The sequence below is a fragment of the Petromyzon marinus genome (assembly GCF_048934315.1).
Source record: "Petromyzon marinus isolate PM22_M1 ecotype Great Lakes invasive population chromosome 77 unlocalized genomic scaffold, UKy_Petmar_22M1.pri1.0 chr77_unloc.4, whole genome shotgun sequence".
In the NCBI taxonomy this organism is placed as follows: domain Eukaryota; kingdom Metazoa; phylum Chordata; class Hyperoartia; order Petromyzontiformes; family Petromyzontidae; genus Petromyzon; species Petromyzon marinus.
In genome coordinates this window covers 505741-524829 of record NW_027422624.1, presented here as the reverse complement: position 1 = coordinate 524829, position 19089 = coordinate 505741, and the positions used below count along the sequence as shown (strand labels likewise).

The 19089-nt window shown below is 53.3% G+C and overlaps 1 protein-coding gene across 1 annotated transcript in view; it reads left to right on the top strand.

Annotated features, from left to right (window-relative positions):
* The window catches only part of LOC142908248 (uncharacterized), a 128077-nt gene that overhangs the window by 86783 nt on the left and 22205 nt on the right, over positions 1-19089 (top strand). Inside the window, exons 4-7 of the mRNA XM_076058640.1 lie at positions 4212-4862; positions 8658-8721; positions 9916-9965; positions 17753-17906. Of these exons, the coding sequence (XP_075914755.1) occupies positions 4212-4862; positions 8658-8721; positions 9916-9965; positions 17753-17906 (919 nt within the window). The remainder of the gene's footprint in view (positions 1-4211; positions 4863-8657; positions 8722-9915; positions 9966-17752; positions 17907-19089) is intronic.

The window sequence follows — 19089 nt, the reverse complement described above, 5'->3', positions numbered from 1 at the left end:
TAGCCCATAGTCATAGCCCATAGCCAATAGTCATAGCCCATAGTCATTACCCATAGTCATAGCCCATAGTCATAGTCATACCCCATAGCCATAGCCCATAGTCATAGCCCATAGCCATAGCCCATAGCCCTAGTCATAGCCCATAGTCATAGCCCATAGCCATAGCCCATAGTCATAGCCCATAATCATAGCCCATAGTCATAGCCCATAGCCATAGCCCATAGTCATAGCCCATAGTCATAGCCGTAGCCCATAGTCATAGCCCATAGCCATAGCCCATAGTCATAGCCCATAGCCATAGCCCATAGTCATAGCCATAGCCCATAGCCTATAGCCATAGCCCATAGCCCATAGCCATAGCCCACAGTCATAGCTCATAGCCATAGCCCATAGTCATAGCCCATAGTCATAGCCCATAGTCATAGCTCATAGTCATAGCCCATAGTCATAGCCCATAGTCATAGTCATAGCCCATAGTCATAGCTCATAGCCATAGCCCATAGTCATAGCCCATAGCCATAGTCATAGCCCATAGTCATAGCCCATAGTCATAACCCATAGTCATAGCCCATAGTCATTGCCCATAGCCATAGCCCACAGCCATAGCCCATAGCTCATAGTCATAGCCCATAGTCATAGCCCACAGTCATAGCCCATAGTCATAGCTCATAGCCATAGCCCATAGTCATAGCCCATAGCCATAGTCATAGCCCATAGTCATAGCCCATGGTCATAGCCCATAGTCATAGCCCATAGTCATAGCCCATAGTCATAGCCCACAGTCATAGCCCATAGTCATAGCTCATAGCCATAGCCCATAGTCATAGCCCATAGCCATAGTCATAGCCCATAGTCATAGCCCATGGTCATAGCCCATAGTCATAGCCCATAGTCATAGCCCATAGTCATAGCCCATAGTCATAGCCCATAGTCATAGCTCATAGCCATAGCCCATAGTCATAGCCCATAGCCAATAGTCATAGCCCATAGTCATTGCCCATAGTCATAGCCCATAGTCATAGTCATACCCCATAGCCATAGCCCATAGTCATAGCCCATAGCCATAGCCCATAGCCCTAGTCATAGCCCATAGTCATAGCCCATAGCCCATAGTCATAGCCCATAGTCATAGCCCATAGTCATAGCCCATAGCCATAGCCCATAGTCATAGCCCATAGTCATAGCCCATAGTCATAGCTCATAGTCATAGCCCATAGTCATAGCCCATAGCCCATAGTCATAGCCCATTGTCATAGCCCATAGTCATTGCCCATAGCCATAGCCCACAGCCATAGCCCATAGTCATAGCTCAGTTATAGCCCAGTCATAGCCCATAGTCATAGCTCATAGTCATAGCTCATAGCCATAGCCCATAGTCATAGGCCATAGCCATAGTCATAGCCCATAGTCATAGCCGATAGTCATAGTCATAGCCCATGGTCATAGCCCATAGTCATAGCTCATAGTCATAGCTCATATCCATAGCCCATAGTCATAGCCCATAGTCATAGCTCATAGCCATAGCCCATAGTCATAGCCCATAGCCATAGCCCATAGTCATAGCCCATAGCCATAGTCATAGCCCATAGTCATAGTCATAGCCATAGCCCATTAGCCATAGCCATAGCCCATAGTCATAGCCCATAGCCATAGCTCATAGCAATAGCCATAGCCCATAGTCATAGCCTATAGCCACAGCCCATAGTCATAGCCCATAGCCATAGCCCATAGTCATAGCCCATAGCCATAGCCCATAGTCATAGCCATAGCCCATAGTCATAGCCCATAGCCATAGCCCATAGTCATAGCCATAGCCCATAGCCATAGCCTATAGCCATAGCCCATAGTCATAGCTCATAGCCATAGCCCATAGTCATAGCCCATAGTCATAGCTCATAGCCATAGCCCATAGTCATAGCCATAGCCCATAGCCATAGCCATAGCCCATAGTCATAGCCCATAGCCATAGCCCATAGTCATAGCCCATAGTCATAGCCATAGCCCATAGGCATAGCCCATAGCCATAGTCCATAGCCATAGCCCATAACCTTAGCCTATTGTCATAGCCCATAGTCATTGTCATAGCCCATACCCATAGCCCATAGTCATAGCCCATAGCCATAGCCCATAGCCATAGCCCATATTCATAGCCCATAGCCATAGCTCATAGCAATAGCCATAGCCCATAGTCATAGCCCATAGCCCATGGTCATAGCCCATAGTCATAGCCCATAGTCATAGCCCATAGTCATAGCCCATAGTCATAGCCCATAGTCATAGCCCATAGTCATAGCCCATAGTCATAGCCCATAGCCAATAGTCATAGCCCATAGTCATTGCCCATAGTCATAGCCCATAGTCATAGCCCATAGTCATAGTCCATAGTCATAGCCCATAGTCATAGTAATAGCCCATAGCCATAGCCCATAGTCATAGCCCATAGTTACAGCCCATAGTCATAGCCGATAGCCCATAGTCATAGCCCATAGCCATAGCCCATAGTCCTAGCCCATAGCCCATAGCCATAGCCCATAGTCATAGCCCATAGTCATAGCCCATAGCCCATAGTCATAGCCATAGCCCATAGCCATAGCCCATAGCCATAGTCATAGCCCATAGTCATAGCCCATAGTCATAGCCCATAGTCATAGCCCATAGCCATAGCCCATAGCCATAGCCATAGCCCATAGTCATAGCCCATAGTCATAGCCATAGCCCATAGCCATAGCCCATAGCCATAGCCCATAGCCATAGTCATAGCCCATAGTCATAGCCCATAGTAATAGCCCATAGTCATAGCCCATAGTCGTAGCCCATAGACATAGCCCATAGTCATAGCCCATAGTCACAGCCCATAGTCATAGCCCATATCCCATAGTCATAGCCCATAGCCATAGCCCATAGTCATAGCCCATAGCCATAGCCCATAGCCATAGCCCATAGTCATAGCCCATAGCCCATAGTCATAGCCCATAGTCATAGCCATAGCCCATAGCCATAGCCCATAGCCATAGCCCATAGTCATAGCCCATAGTCATAGCCATAGCCCATAGCCATAGCCCATAGCCATAGCCCATAGCCATAGCCCATAGTCATAGCCCATAGTCATAGCCCATAGTCGTAGCCCATAGACATAGCCCATAGCCATAGCCCATAGTCATAGCCCATAGTCATAGCCCATAGTCATTGCCCATAGCCATAGCCCATAGTCATAGCCCATAGTCATAGCCCATAGCCATAGCCCATAGCCATAGCCCATAGTCATAGCCCATAGTCATAACCCATAGTCATTGCCCATAGCCATAGCCCATAGTCATTGCCCATAGCCATAGCCCATAGTCATAACCCATAGTCATAGCCCATAGCCATAGCCCATAGTCATAGCCCATAGTCATAACCCATAGTCATAGCCCATAGTCATAGCCCATAGTCATTGCCCATAGCCATAGCCCATAGTCATAGCCCATAGTCATAGCCCATAGCCATAGCCCATAGCCATAGCCCATAGTCATAGCCCATAGTCATTGCCCATAGCCATAGCCCATAGCCATAGCCCATAGCCATAGCCCATAGCCATAGCCCATAGTCATTGCCCATAGCCATAGCCCATAGTCATAACCCATAGTCATAGCCCATAGCCATAGCCCATAGTCATAGCCCATAGTCATAACCCATAGTCATAGCCCATAGTCATAGCCCATAGTCATTGCCCATAGCCATAGCCCATAGTCATAGCCCATAGTCATAGCCCATAGCCATAGCCCATAGCCATAGCCCATAGTCATAGCCCATAGTCATTGCCCATAGCCATAGCCCATAGCCATAGCCCATAGCCATAGCCCATAGCCATAGCCCATAGTCATTGCCCATAGCCATAGCCCATAGTCATAACCCATAGTCATAGCCCATGGTCATAGCCCATAGTCATAGCCCATAGTCATAACCCATAGTCATAGCCCATAGTCATAGCCCATAGTCATTGCCCATAGCCATAGCCCATAGTCATAGCCCATAGTCATAGCCCATAGCCATAGCCCATAGCCATAGCCCATAGTCATAGCCCATAGTCATTGCCCATAGCCATAGCCCATAGCCATAGCCCATAGCCATAGCCCATAGTCATAGCCTTCTGGCCTTGAAGCCTGCCCCCCTCTTACCCCCCCCATGCCCCCCCCCTCCCGTGCCCCCCCCCTCGTGCCCCCCCCCCACAGAAACACGATCCGCCTCTGCGCGCCATCCCCTGCCTGCACTACCAGCGGCTCAAGGCCCAAGACACCACGGAAGTTCCCGCCGGAGCGCCGGCGCCGGGATCCGGTGCCGTGGAGACCGAGGCTGCGAAATCCGGCGCTCCGGAATCCGGTGCCGTGGATACCGATGCTGTGAAATCCGGCGCTCCGGAATCCGGAGCTCTGGAATCCGGTGCCATGGATACCGAGGTTGTGAAAGCCGGCACTCCGGAATCCGGCGCTTCGGAATCCGCGGCTCTGCAGTCCGAGGCTCCGGGATCCGTCTCTCCGGTGTCCGAGGCTGTGAAATCCGGCACTCCGGAATCCGGCGCCATGGATACCGAGGCTCCGGGGTCCGGCACTCCGGGATCCGGCGCTCCGGAATCCGCCTCTCCGCACTCCGAGGCTCCGGGATCCAGTGCTCTGCAATCCGGCACTCCGGAATCCGGTGCCATGGATACCGAGGCTGTGAAATCCGGCACTCCGGGATCCGGCGCTCCGGGATCCGGCACTCCGGGATCCGGCGCTGGGAATAACGGCGGCACTCCTGCCGCGATCCCGGATTCCGGAGGTCCGGAATCGGAGCTGAAGCTATCGGTGCCCTCCGTGGTCCAGGGAGGCGAACAGGAGCCACAGGTGCTGAGTGGTTGTGTGAGTGGTTGTGTGTGTGGTTGTATGAGTGGTTGTGTGAGTGGTTGTGTGAGTGGTTGTGTTGAGTGGTTGTGTGAGTGGTTGTGCTGAGTGGTTGTGTGAGTGGTTGTGCTGAGTGGTTGTGTGAGTGGTTGTGTGAGTGGTTGTGTGAGTGGTTGTGTGAGTGGTTGTGTGAGTGGTTGTGTGAGTGGTTGTGTGTGTGGTTGTGTGAGTGGTTGTGTGAGTGGTTGTGCTGTGTGGTTGTGTGAGTGGTTGTGTGAGTGGTTGTGTGAGTGGTTGTGTGAGTGGTTGTGTGAGTGGTTGTGTGAATGGTTGTGTGAGTGGTTGTGTGAGTGGTTGTGTGAGTGGTTGTGCTGAGTGGTTGTGTGAGTGGTTGTGTGAGTGGTTGTGTGAGTGGTTGTGCTGAGTGGTTGTGCGAGTGGTTGTGTGAGTGGCTGTGTGAGTGGTTGTGTTGAGTGTTTGTGTGAGTGGTTGTTTGAGTGGTTGTGCTGTGTGGTTGTGTGTGTGGTTGTGTGAGTGGTTGTGTTGAGTGGTTGTGTGAGTGGTTGTGTGAGTGGTTGTGTGAGTGGTTGTGTGAGTGGTTGTGTGAGTGGTTGTGTTGAGTGTTTGTGTGAGTGGTTGTGCTGAGTGGTTGTGTGAGTGGTTGTGCTGAGTGGTTGTGTGAGTGGTTGTGTGAGTGGTTGTGTGAGTGGTTGTGTGAGTGGTTGTGTGAGTGGTTGTGAGTGGTTGTGTGAGTGGTTGTGTGAGTGGTTGTGTGAGTGGTTGTGTGAGTGGTTGTGTGAGTGGTTGTGTGAGTGGTTGTGTGAGTGGTTGTGTGAGTGATTGTGTGAGTGGTTGTGTGAGTGGTTGTGTGAGTGTGGTTGTGTGAGTGGTTGTGTGAGTGGTTGTGTTGTGTGGTTGTGTGAGTGGTTGTGTGAGTGGTTGTGTGAGTGGTTGTGTGAGTGGTTGTGTGAGTGGTTGTGTGAGTGGTTGTGTGAGTGGTTGTGTGAGTGGTTGTGCTGAGTGGTTGTGTGAGTGGTTGTGTGAGTGGTTGTGTGAGTGGTTGTGTGAGTGGTTGTGTTGTGTGGTTGTGTGAGTGGTTGTGTGAGTGGTTGTGTGAGTGGTTGTGTGAGTGGTTGTGTGAGTGTGGTTGTGTGAGTGGTTGTGTGAGTGGTTGTGTGAGTGGTTGTGTGAGTGGTTGTGTGTGTGGTTGTGTGAGTGGTTGTGTTGAGTGGTTGTGTGAGTGGTTGTGTGAGTGGTTGTGTGAGTAGTTGTGTGAGTGGTTGTGTGAGTGGTTGTGCTGAGTGGTTGTGTGAGTGGTTGTGTGAGTGGTTGTGTGAGTGGTTGTGTGAGTGGTTGTGTTGTGTGGTTGTGTGAGTGGTTGTGTGAGTGGTTGTGTGAGTGGTTGTGTGAGTGGTTGTGTGAGTGTGGTTGTGTGAGTGGTTGTGTGAGTGGTTGTGTGAGTGGTTGTGTGAGTGGTTGTGTGTGTGGTTGTGTGAGTGGTTGTGTTGAGTGGTTGTGTGAGTGGTTGTGTGTGTGGTTGTGTGAGTGGTTGTGTGAGTGGTTGTGTTGAGTGGTTGTGTGAGTGGTTGTGTGAGTGGTTGTGCTGTGTGGTTGTGTGAGTGGTTGTGTGAGTGGTTGTGTGAGTGGTTGTTTGTGGTTGTGTGAGTGGTTGTGTGTGTGGTTGTGTGAGTGGTTGTGTGAGTGGTTGTGTGTGTGGTTGTGTGAGTGGTTGTGTGAGTGGTTGTGTGAGTGGTTGTGTGAGTGGTTGCGTTGAGTGGTTGTGTGAGTGGTTGTGTGAGTGGTTGTGTGAGTGGTTGCACTGAGTGGTTGTGTGAGTGGTTGTGTGAGTGGTTGTGTGAGTAGTTGTGTGAGTGGTTGTGTGAGTGGTTGTGTGAGTGGTTGTGTGAGTGGTTGTGTGCGTGGTTGTGTGAGTGGTTGTTTGTGGTTGTGTGAGTGGTTGTGTGTGTGGTTGTGTGAGTGGTTGTGTGAGTGGTTGTGTGAGTGGTTGTGTGAGTGGTTGTGTGAGTAGTTGTGTGAGTGGTTGTGTGAGTGGTTGTGTGAGTGGTTGTGTGAGTGGTTGTGTGCGTGGTTGTGTGAGTGGTTGTTTGTGGTTGTGTGAGTGGTTGTGTGAGTGGTTGTGTGAGTGGTTGTGTGAGTGGTTGTGTGTGTGGTTGTGTGAGTGGTTGTGTGAGTGGTTGTGAGTGGTTGTGTGTGTGGTTGTGTGAGTGGTTGTGTGAGTGGTTGTGTGAGTGGTTGTGTGAGTGGTTGTGTCAGTGGTTGTGTGTGGTTGTGTTGAGTGGTTGTGTTGAGTGGTTGTGTGAGTGGTTGTGTGAGTGGTTGTGTGAGTGGTTGTGTGAGTGGTTGTGTTGTGTGATTGTGTGAGTGGTTGTGTGAGTGGTTGTGTGAGTGGTTGTGTGAGTGGTTGTGTGAGTGGTTGTGTGAGTGGTTGTGTGTGTGGTTTTGTGAGTGGTTGTGTGAGTGGTTGTGTGAGTGGTTGTGTGAGTGGTTGTGTGAGTGGTTGTGTGAGTGGTTGTGTGAGTGGTTGTGTGAGTGGTTGTGTGAGTGGTTGTGAGTGTGGTTGTGTGAGTGGTTGTGTGAGTGGTTGTGTGAGTGGTTGTGTGAGTGGTTGTGCGAGTGGTTGTGCGAGTGGTTGTGCGTGTGGTTGTGCGAGTGCTTGTGTGTGGTTGTGTGAGTGGTTGTGTGAGTGGTTGCGCTGAGTGGTTGCGCTGAGTGGTTGTGTGAGTGGTTGTGTGAGTGGTTGTGTGAGTGGTTGTGTGAGTGGTTGTGTGAGTGGTTGTGAGTGGTTGTGTGAGTGGTTGTGTGAGTGGTTGTGTGAGTGGTTGTGTGAGTGGTTGTGTGTGTGGTTGTCTGTGTGGTTGTGCTGAGTGGTTGTGTGAGTGGTTGTGTGAGTGGTTGTGTGAGTGGTTGTGCTGTGTGGTTGTGTGAGTGGTTGTGTGAGTGGTTGTGCTGTGTGGTTGTGTGAGTGGTTGTGTGTGTGGTTGTGTGAGTGGTTGTGTGAGTGGTTGCGCTGAGTGGTTGTGTGAGTGGTTGTGTGAGTGGTTGTGTGAGTGGTTGTGTGAGTGGTTGTGTGAGTGGTTGTGTGAGTGTGGTTGTGTGAGTGGTTGTGTGAGTGGTTGTGTGAGTCGTTGTGTGAGTGGTTATGTGAGTGGTTGTGTGAGTGGTTGTGTGAGTGGTTGTGTGAGTGGTTGTGTGAGTGGTTGTGTGAGTGGTTGTTCTGTGTGGTTGTGTGAGTGGTTGTGTGAGTGGTTGTGTGTGTGGTTGTCTGTGTGGTTGTGTGAGTGGTTGCGTGAGTGGTTGTGTGAGTGGTTGTGTGAGTGGTTGTGCTGAGTGGTTGTGTGAGTGGTTGTGTGTGTGGTGTGAGTGGTTGTGTGTGGTTGTGAGTGGTTGTGTGAGTGGTTGTGCTGAGTGGTTGTGCTGAGTGGTTGTGTGAGTGGTTGTGTGAGTGGTTGTGTGAGTGGTTGTGTGTGTGGTTGTGTGAGTGGTTGTGTGTGGTTGTGAGTGGTTGTGTGAGTGGTTGTGTGAGTGGTTGTGTGAGTGGTTGTGTTGAGTGGTTGTGTTGAGTGGTTGTGTGAGTGGTTGTGTGAGTGGTTGTGTGAGTGGTTGTGTGAGTGGTTGTGTGAGTGGTTGTGCTGAGTGGTTGTGCTGAGTGGTTGTGTGAGTGGTTGTGCTGTGTGGTTGTGTGAGTGGTTGTGTGAGTGGTTGTGTGAGTGGTTGTGTGAGTGGTTGTGTGAGTGGTTGTGTGAGTGGTTGTGTGAGTGGTTGTGTGTGTGGTTGCAGGCAAGGAAGGGGCTGCTGGACCAGGTGAAGGCCAAGGTGGAGGTCTGCAAAGAGGACTCCATCGGTAACACCCTGACACTCATTTACACACTTACACACTCACTCATACACTCACTTAGACACTCACTTGCACACTTACACACTCACTTACACACTTACACACTCACTTAGGCACTCACTTACACACTCACTTACAGACTCACTTACACAATTAGACACTCACTTACACACTCACTTACTCACTTACACACTTAGACACTCACTTACACACTCACTCACACACTTACACACTCACACACTCACACACTTACACACTCACTTACACACTCACTCACACACTCACTTACACTCACTTACACACTTAGACACTCACTTACACACTCACACACTTACACACTCACTCACACACACACTCACACACTCACTCACTTACACACTCACACACACACTCACGTACACACTTACACACTCACACACTTACACACTCACTTACACACTTACTCACTTACACACTCACTTACACACTTACACACTCACTTACACACTTAAGCACTCACTTACACACTCACACACTCACACTCACTCACACACTCACTCACACACTCACACTCACTCACACTCACACACTCACTCACTCACACACTCACACACTCACTCACACACTCACTCACACTCACTCACACACTCATTTACACACTCACACACTCGCTCTCACTTACTCACACACACTCACTCACACACACACTCATACACTCACTTACACACTCACTTACACACTCACTCATACACTTACTCACACTCACTTACACACTCACACACTCACTCACACTCACACACTCACTCACTTACACACTCACTCACACACTCACTCACACTCACACACTCACTCACTTACACACTCACTCACACACTCACTCACTCACACTCACTCACACACTCACTCACTCACTCACACACTCACTCACACTCACTCACACACTCACTCACACACTCACTCACACTCACTCACACACTCACTCACTCACACACTCACTCACACACTCACTCACACACCCTCACACTCACCCTCACACTCACCCTCACACTCACACTCACCCTCTCACTCACTCACCCTCACCCTCACTCACCCTCACACTCACCCTCACTCACCCTCACTCACCCTCACTCACCCTCACTCACCCTCACACTCACTCACACTCACCCTCACACTCACCCTCACTTTATCTCCCTCCCCTGTGCTGTGGTTTGTGTGTTGTAGATGCGGATCAGCTGAGGAGCTACCTGGAGAAACGCTTCGACTTTGAGCAGGTGACCCCAAGGGACTCGCTCACCACTCGCTCACCACTCGCTCACCACTCACTCACCACTCACTCACCACTCACTCGCTCACCCACTCACTCACTCACCACTCACTCGCTCACCCACTCACTCGCTCACCACTCACTCGCTCGCTCACTCACACGCTCACTCACCACTCGCTCACCACTCACTCACCACTCACTCACCACTCACTCACCACTCACTCGCTCACTCACTCACCACTCACTCACCACTCACTCGCTCACTCACTCACTCGCTCACTCACCACTCACTCGCTCACTCACTCACTCGCTCACCACTCGCTCACTCTCTCACTCTCTCACTCGCTCACCACTCGCTCACCACTCGCTCACCACTCGCTCACCACTCACTCACCACTCGCTCACCACTCACTCGCTCACTCACCACTCTCTCACTCACTCACTCGCTCACTCGCTCACTCACTCACTCGCTCGCTCACCACTCACTCACCACTCGCTCACCACTCGCTCACCACTCGCTCACCACTCGCTCACCACTCGCTCACCACTCACTCGCTCACTCACTCACCACTCACTCTCTCACTCACTCACTCGCTCACTCGCTCACTCACTCACTCGCTCGCTCACCACTCACTCACCACTCGCTCACCACTCACTCACCACTCGCTCACCACTCACTCACTCACTCTCTCACTCTCTCTCACTCACTCACTCTCTCACTCACTCGCTCACCACTCACTCACCACTCACTCGCCACTCACTCACCACTCACTCGCTCACCACTCGCTCACCACTCGCTCACCACTCACTCGCCACTCACTCACCACTCACTTGCTCACCACTCGCTCACTCACTCACCACTCGCTCACCACTCGCTCACCACTCACTCACCACTCGCTCACCACTCACTCACCACTCACTCACCACTCGCTCACCACTCGCTCACTCACTCACTCGCTCACCACTCACTCACCACTCACTCACCACTCGCTCACCACTCGCTCACTCACTCACTCGCTCACCACTCACTCACCACTCACTCACTCACTCTCTCACCACTCACTCGCTCACCACTCACTCACCACTCACTCACCACTCACTCACCACTCTCTCACTCTCTCACCACTCACTCGCCACTCACTCACCACTCACTCACCACTCACTCACTCACCACTCGCTCACCACTCGCTCATCACTCACTCACCACTCACTCACCACTCACTCACCACTCACTCACCACTCTCTCACTCTCTCACCACTCACTCGCCACTCACTCACCACTCACTCACCACTCACTCACTCACCACTTGCTCACCACTCGCTCACCACTCACTCACCACTCACTCGCCACTCACTCACTCGCTCACCACTCGCTCACCACTCGCTCATCACTCACTCACCACTCACTCACCACTCACTCACTCACTCACCACTCACTCACTCGCTCACCACTCGCTCACCACTCACTCACTCGCTCACCACTCACTCACTCACTCGCTCACCACGCGCTCACCACTCACTCACCACTCGCTCACCACTCACTCACCACTCACTCACCACTCACTCACTCTCTCACTCACCACTCACTCACCACTCACTCGCTCACCACTCACTCACCACTCGCTCACCACTCACTCACCACTCTCTCACTCACTCGCTCACCACGCACTCACTCGCTCACCACGCGCTCACCACTCACTCACCACTCGCTCACCACTCACTCACCACTCACTCACCACTCACTCACTCACCACTCACTCACCACTCACTCACTCTCTCACTCACCACTCACTCACCACTCACTCACTCACCACTCACTCACCACTCACTCGCTCGCTCACCACTCACTCACCACTCACTCACCACTCTCTCACTCACCACTCACTCACCACTCACTCACCACTCACTCACTCACTCACCACTCACTCACCACTCACTGGCTCACCACTCACTCACCACTCACTCACTCACCACTCACTCACCACTCACTCACCACTCACTCACTCGCTCACTCGCTCACCACTCACTCACCACTCACTCGCTCACCACTCACTCACTCACTCGCTCACTCGCTCACCACTCACTCACTCACTCACCACTCACTCGCTCACCACTCACTCACCACTCACTCGCTCACTCACTCACCACTCACTCACCATTCACTCGCTCACCACTCGCTCACCACTCACTCGCTCAATACTCACTTACCACTCGCTCACCACTCACTCGCTCACTCACTCGCTCACCACTCACTCACTCACCACTCGCTCACCACTCACTCACCACTCACTCGCTCGCTCACTCACTCGCTCACTCACTCACTCGCTCACCACTCGCTCACCACTCGCTCACCACTCGCTCACCACTCACTCGCTCACTCACTCACCACTCACTCTCTCACTCGCTCACTCGCTCACTCACTCACTCACTCGCTCGCTCACCACTCACTCACCACTCGCTCACCACTCACTCACCACTCGCTCACCACTCACTCACTCACTCTCTCACTCTCTCTCACTCACTCACTCTCTCACTCACTCGCTCACCACTCACTCACCACTCACTCACCACTCACTCGCTCACTCACTCACTCACTCGCTCGCTCACCACTCACTCACCACTCGCTCACCACTCACTCACCACTCGCTCACCACTCACTCACTCACTCTCTCACTCTCTCTCACTCACTCACTCTCTCACTCACTCGCTCACCACTCACTCACCACTCACTCACCACTCACTCACTCACCACTCACTCACTCACCACTCGCTCACTCACTCGCTCACCACTCGCTCACCACTCGCTCACCACTCACTCACCACTCACTCGCCACTCACTCACCACTCACTCGCTCACCACTCGCTCACCACTCGCTCACCACTCACTCGCCACTCACTCACCACTCACTTGCTCACCACTCGCTCACTCACTCACCACTCGCTCACCACTCGCTCACCACTCACTCACCATTCACTCGCTAACTCACTCACCACTCGCTCACCACTCACTCACCACTCGCTCACCACTCACTCACCACTCACTCACCACTCGCTCACCACTCGCTCACTCACTCACTCGCTCACCACTCACTCACCACTCACTCACTCACTCTCTCACCACTCACTCGCTCACCACTCACTCACCACTCACTCACCACTCACTCACCACTCTCTCACTCTCTCACCACTCACTCGCCACTCACTCACCACTCACTCACCACTCACTCACTCACCACTCGCTCACCACTCGCTCATCACTCACTCACCACTCACTCACCACTCACTCACCACTCTCTCACTCTCTCACCACTCACTCGCCACTCACTCACCACTCACTCACCACTCACTCACTCACCACTTGCTCACCACTCGCTCACCACTCACTCACCACTCACTCGCCACTCACTCACTCGCTCACCACTCGCTCACCACTCGCTCATCACTCACTCACCACTCACTCACCACTCACTCACTCACTCACCACTCACTCACTCGCTCACCACTCGCTCACCACTCACTCACTCACTCGCTCACCACTCACTCACTCGCTCACCACGCGCTCACCACTCACTCACCACTCGCTCACCACTCACTCACCACTCACTCACCACTCACTCACTCTCTCACTCACCACTCACTCACCACTCACTCGCTCACCACTCACTCACCACTCGCTCACCACTCACTCACCACTCTCTCACTCACTCGCTCACCACGCACTCACTCGCTCACCACGCGCTCACCACTCACTCACCACTCGCTCACCACTCACTCACCACTCACTCACCACTCACTCACTCACCACTCACTCACCACTCACTCACTCTCTCACTCACCACTCACTCACCACTCACTCACTCACCACTCACTCACCACTCACTCGCTCGCTCACCACTCACTCTCCACTCACCACTCTCTCACTCACCACTCACTCACCACTCACTCACCACTCACTCACTCACCACTCACTCACCACTCACTGGCTCACCACTCACTCACCACTCACTCACTCACCACTCACTCACCACTCACTCACCACTCACTCACTCGCTCACCACTCACTCACCACTCACTCGCTCACCACTCACTCACTCACTCGCTCACTCGCTCACCACTCACTCACTCACTCACCACTCACTCGCTCACCACTCACTCACCACTCACTCGCTCACTCACTCACCACTCACCATTCACTCGCTCACCACTCGCTCACCACTCACTCGCTCAATACTCACTCACCACTCGCTCACCACTCACTCGCTCACTCACTCGCTCACCACTCACTCACTCACCACTCACTCACCACTCACTCACTCGCTCACCACTCACTCACTCACCACTCACTCACTCACCACTCACTCACCACTCACTCGCTCACTCACTCACCACTCACTCAACCACTCACTCACTCACCACTCGCTCACTCACCCACTCGCTCACCACTCACTCACTCACTCACCACTCACTCACCACTCGCTCACCACTCACTTACCACTCACTCACCACTCGCTCACCACTCACTCGCTCACTCACTCACCACTCACTCACCACTCACTCACCACTCACTCGCTCACTCACTCACCACTCACTCACCACTCACTCACCACTCACTCGCTCACCACTCACTCACCACTCACTCACTCACCACTCACTCGCTCACCACTCACTCACCACTCACTCACTCACCACTCACTCGCTCACCACTCACTCACCACTCACTCACTCACTCACCACTCACTCACTCTGCATTCCTATCTCACCGTTGTCACCGTGTCTCTGTGTGTCTCTGTGTGTCTCTGTGTGTCTCTGTGTGTCTCACCGTGTCTCTGTGTGTCTCACCGTGTCTCACCGTGTCTCTGTGTGTCTCTGTGTGTCTCACCGTGTCTCACCGTGTCTCTGTGTGTCTCTGTGTGTCTCTGTGTGTCTCTCACCACTCACTCACCACTCACTCACCACTCGCTCACCACTCACTCACTCTGCATTCCCATCTCACCGTTGTCACCGTGTCTCTGTGTGTCTCTGTGTGTCTCTGTGTGTCTCACCGTGTCTCTGTGTGTCTCTGTGTGTCTCACCGTGTCTCTGCGTGTCTCTGCGTGTCTCTGTGTGTCTCTGTGTCTCTGTGTGTCTCACCGTGTCTCTGTGTGTCTCCGTGTGTCTCTGTGTGTCTCTATGTGTCCGTGTCTCTATATTTCTGTGTCTCACCGTGTCTCTGTGTCTCACCGTGTCTCTGTGTCTCTGTGTGTCTCACCGTGTCTCTGTGTGTCTCTGTGTGTCTCACCGTGTCTCTGTGTGTCTCTGTGTGTCTCACCGTGTCTCTGTGTGTCTCTGTGTGTCTCACCGTGTTTCTGTGTGTCTCTGTGTGTCTCACCGTGTCTCTGTGTGTCTCTGTGTCTCACCGTGTCTCTGTGTGTCTCTGTGTCTCACCGTGTCTCTGTGTCTCTGTGTGTCTCACCGTGTCTCTGTGTCTCTGTGTGTCTCACCGTGTCTCTGTGTCTCTGTGTCTCACCGTGTCTCTGTGTGTCTCTGTGTGTCTCACTGTGTCTCTGTGTGTCTCTGTGTCTCTGTGTCTCACCGTGTCTCTGTGTGTCTCTGTGTGTCTCACCGTGTCTCTGTGTCTCTGTGTGTCTCACCGTGTCTCTGTGTCTCTGTGTCTCACTGTGTCTCTGTGTCTCTGTGTGTCTCTGTGTGTCTCACCGTGTCTCTGTGTGTCTCTGTGTGTCTCTGTGTGTCTCACCGTGTCTCTGTGTCTCTGTGTGTCTCTGTGTGTCTCACCGTGTCTCTGTGTCTCTGTGTGTCTCTGTGTGTCTCACCGTGTCTCACCGTGTCTCTGTGTGTCTCTGTGTGTCTCACCGTGTCTCTGTGTGTCTCTGTGTGTCTCTGTGTGTCTCTGTGTGTCTCTGTGTCTCTGTGTGTCTCTGTGTGTCTCACCGTGTCTCTGTGTGTCTCTGTGTCTCTGTGTCTCTGTGTGTCTCTGTGTGTCTCACCGTGTCTCTGTGTGTCTCTGTGTGTCTCTGTGTGTCTCACCGTGTCTCTGTGTGTCTCTGTGTGTCTCTGTGTGTCTCTGTGTGTCTCTGTGTCTCTGTGTGTCTCTGTGTGTCTCACCGTGTCTCTGTGTGTCTCTGTGTGTCTCTGTGTGTCTCACCGTGTCTCTGTGTGTCTCTGTGTGTCTCTGTGTGTCTCTGTGTGTCTCTGTGTCTCTGTGTGTCTCTGTGTGTCTCACCGTGTCTCTGTGTGTCTCTGTGTCTCTGTGTCTCTGTGTGTCTCTGTGTGTCTCACCGTGTCTCTGTGTGTCTCTGTGTGTCTCTGTGTGTCTCACCGTGTCTCTGTGTGTCTCTGTGTGTCTCTGTGTGTCTCTGTGTCTCTGTGTGTCTCTGTGTGTCTCACCGTGTCTCTGTGTGTCTCTGTGTCTCTGTGTCTCTGTGTGTCTCTGTGTGTCTCACCGTGTTTCTGTGTGTCTCTGTGTCTCTGTGTGTCTCACCGTGTCTCTGTGTCTCTGTGTCTCACCGTGTCTCTGTGTGTCTCTGTGTCTCTGTGTGTCTCTGTGTGTCTCACCGTGTCTCTGTGTGTCTCTGTGTCTCTGTGTGTCTCACCGTGTCTCACCGTGTCTCCGTGTGTCTCACCGTGTCTCTGCGTGTCTCTGTGTCTCTGTGTGTCTCACCGTGTCTCTGCGTGTCTCTGTGTCTCTGTGTGTCTCACCGTGTCTCACCGTGTCTCTGTGTGTCTCACCGTGTCTCACCGTGTCTCTGTGTCTCTGTGTGTCTCTGTGTGTCTCTGTGTGTCTCACCGTGTCTCTGTGTGTCTCTGTGTCTCTGTGTGTCTCACCGTGTCTCACCGTGTCTCCGTGTGTCTCACCGTGTCTCTGCGTGTCTCTGTGTCTCTGTGTGTCTCACCGTGTCTCTGCGTGTCTCTGTGTCTCTGTGTGTCTCACCGTGTCTCTGTGTGTCTCTGTGTCTCTGTGTGTCTCACCGTGTCTCTGTGTGTCTCTGTGTGTCTCACCGTGTCTCTGCGTGTCTCTGTGTCTCCGCGTGTCTCTGTGTGTCTCACCGTGTCTCTGTGTGTCTCACCGTGTCTCTGTGTGTCTCACCGTGTCTCTGTGTGTCTCTGTGTGTCTCACCGTGTCTCTGTGTGTCTCACCGTGTCTCTGTGTGTCTCTGTGTGTCTCACCGTGTCTCTGTGTCTCTGTGTGTCTCTGTGTGTCTCACCGTGTCTCTGTGTCTCTGTGTCTCACCGTGTCTCTGTGTGTCTCTGTGTGTCTCACCGTGTCTCTGTGTCTCACCGTGTCTCTGTGTGTCTCACCGTGTCTCACCGTGTCTCTGTGTGTCTCTGTGTGTCTCTGTGTGTCTCACCGTGTCTCCGTGTGTCTCCGCGTGTCTCCGCGTGTCTCACCGTGTCTCTGTGTGTCTCACCGTGTCTCCGCGTGTCTCACCGTGTCTCCGCGTGTCTCACCGTGTCTCCGCGTGTCTCACCGTGTCTCTGTGTGTCTCACCGTGTCTCTGCGTGTCTCTGTGTCTCCGCGTGTCTCTGTGTGTCTCACCGTGTCTCTGTGTGTCTCACCGTGTCTCTGTGTGTCTCACCGTGTCTCTGCGTGTCTCTGTGTCTCCGCGTGTCTCTGTGTGTCTCACCGTGTCTCTGTGTGTCTCACCGTGTCTCTGTGTCTCACCGTGTCACCGTGTCTCTGTGTGTCTCTGTGTGTCTCACCGTGTCTCTGTGTGTCTCTGTGTGTCTCTGTGTCTCACCGTGTCTCTGCGTGTCTCTGTGTCTCCGTGTGTCTCATCGTGTCTCCGCGTGTCTCAGGTGACGGTGAAGAAGTTCCGCACGTGGGCGGAGCGCCGGCAGTTCCACCGTGATGCACGGCGAGTCCAGAGCGAGGCCGAAAGGCCGGTGCTGCCCTCGACGCAGAGACTCATCACGCTGTCCCTGTGCTCCTCACCCAGCGCCAGCAAGCGTGGTGAGCAGCTCGCCCGCTCACCAACTCACCAACTCACCACTCACTCACTCACTCACCAACTCACTCACTCACCCAGAGACTCATCACGCTGTCCCTGTGCTCCTCACCCAGCGCCAGCAAGCGTGGTGAGCAGCTCGCCCGCTCACCAACTCACCAACTCACCACTCACTCACTCACTCACCAACTCACTCACTCACCCAGAGACTCATCACGCTGTCCCTGTGCTCCTCACCCAGCGCCAGCAAGCGTGGTGAGCAGCTCGCCCGCTCACCAACTCACCAACTCACCACTCACTCACTCACTCACCAACTCACTCACTCACCCAGAGACTCATCACGCTGTCCCTGTGCTCCTCACCCAGCGCCAGCAAGCGTGGTGAGCAGCTCGCCCGCTCACCAACTCGCTCACCAACTCACCACTCACTCACTCACTCACCAACTCGCTCACTCACCCAGAGACTCATCACGCTGTCCCTGTGCTCCTCACCCAGCGCCAGCAAGCGTGGTGAGCAGCTCGCCCGCTCACCAACTCACCAACTCACTCACCACTCACTCGCTCACCAACTCACTCACTCGCTCGCTCACTCACTCACTCACCAACTCACTCACTCACCCAGAGACTCATCACGCTGTCCCTGTGCTCCTCACCCAGCGCCAGCAAGCGTGGTGAGCAGCTCGCCCGCTCACCAACTCGCTCACCAACTCACCACTCATTCGCCCGCTCACTCACTCGCTCGCTCACTCACTCACTCACCAACTCACTCACTCACCCAGAGACTCATCACGCTGTCCCTGAGCTCCTCACCCAGCGCCAGCAAGCGTGGTGAGCAGCTCGCTCGCTCACCAACTCACCAACTCGTTCACCAACTCACCAACTCACCACTCACTCGCTCACCAACTCACTCACTCGCTCGCCACTCACTCGCTCGCCAACTCGCTCACTCACCCAGAGACTCATCACGCTGTCCCTGTGCTCCTCACCCAGCGCCAGCAAGCGTGGTGAGCAGCTCGCCCGCTCACCAACTCGCTCACCAACTCACCAACTCACCACTCACTCGCTCACCAACTCGCTCGCTCGCCACTCACTCGCTCGCTCACTCGCTCGCCACTCACTCACTCACTCACCCAGAGACTCATCACGCTGTCCCTGTGCTCCTCACCCAGTGCCAGCAAGCGTGGTGAGC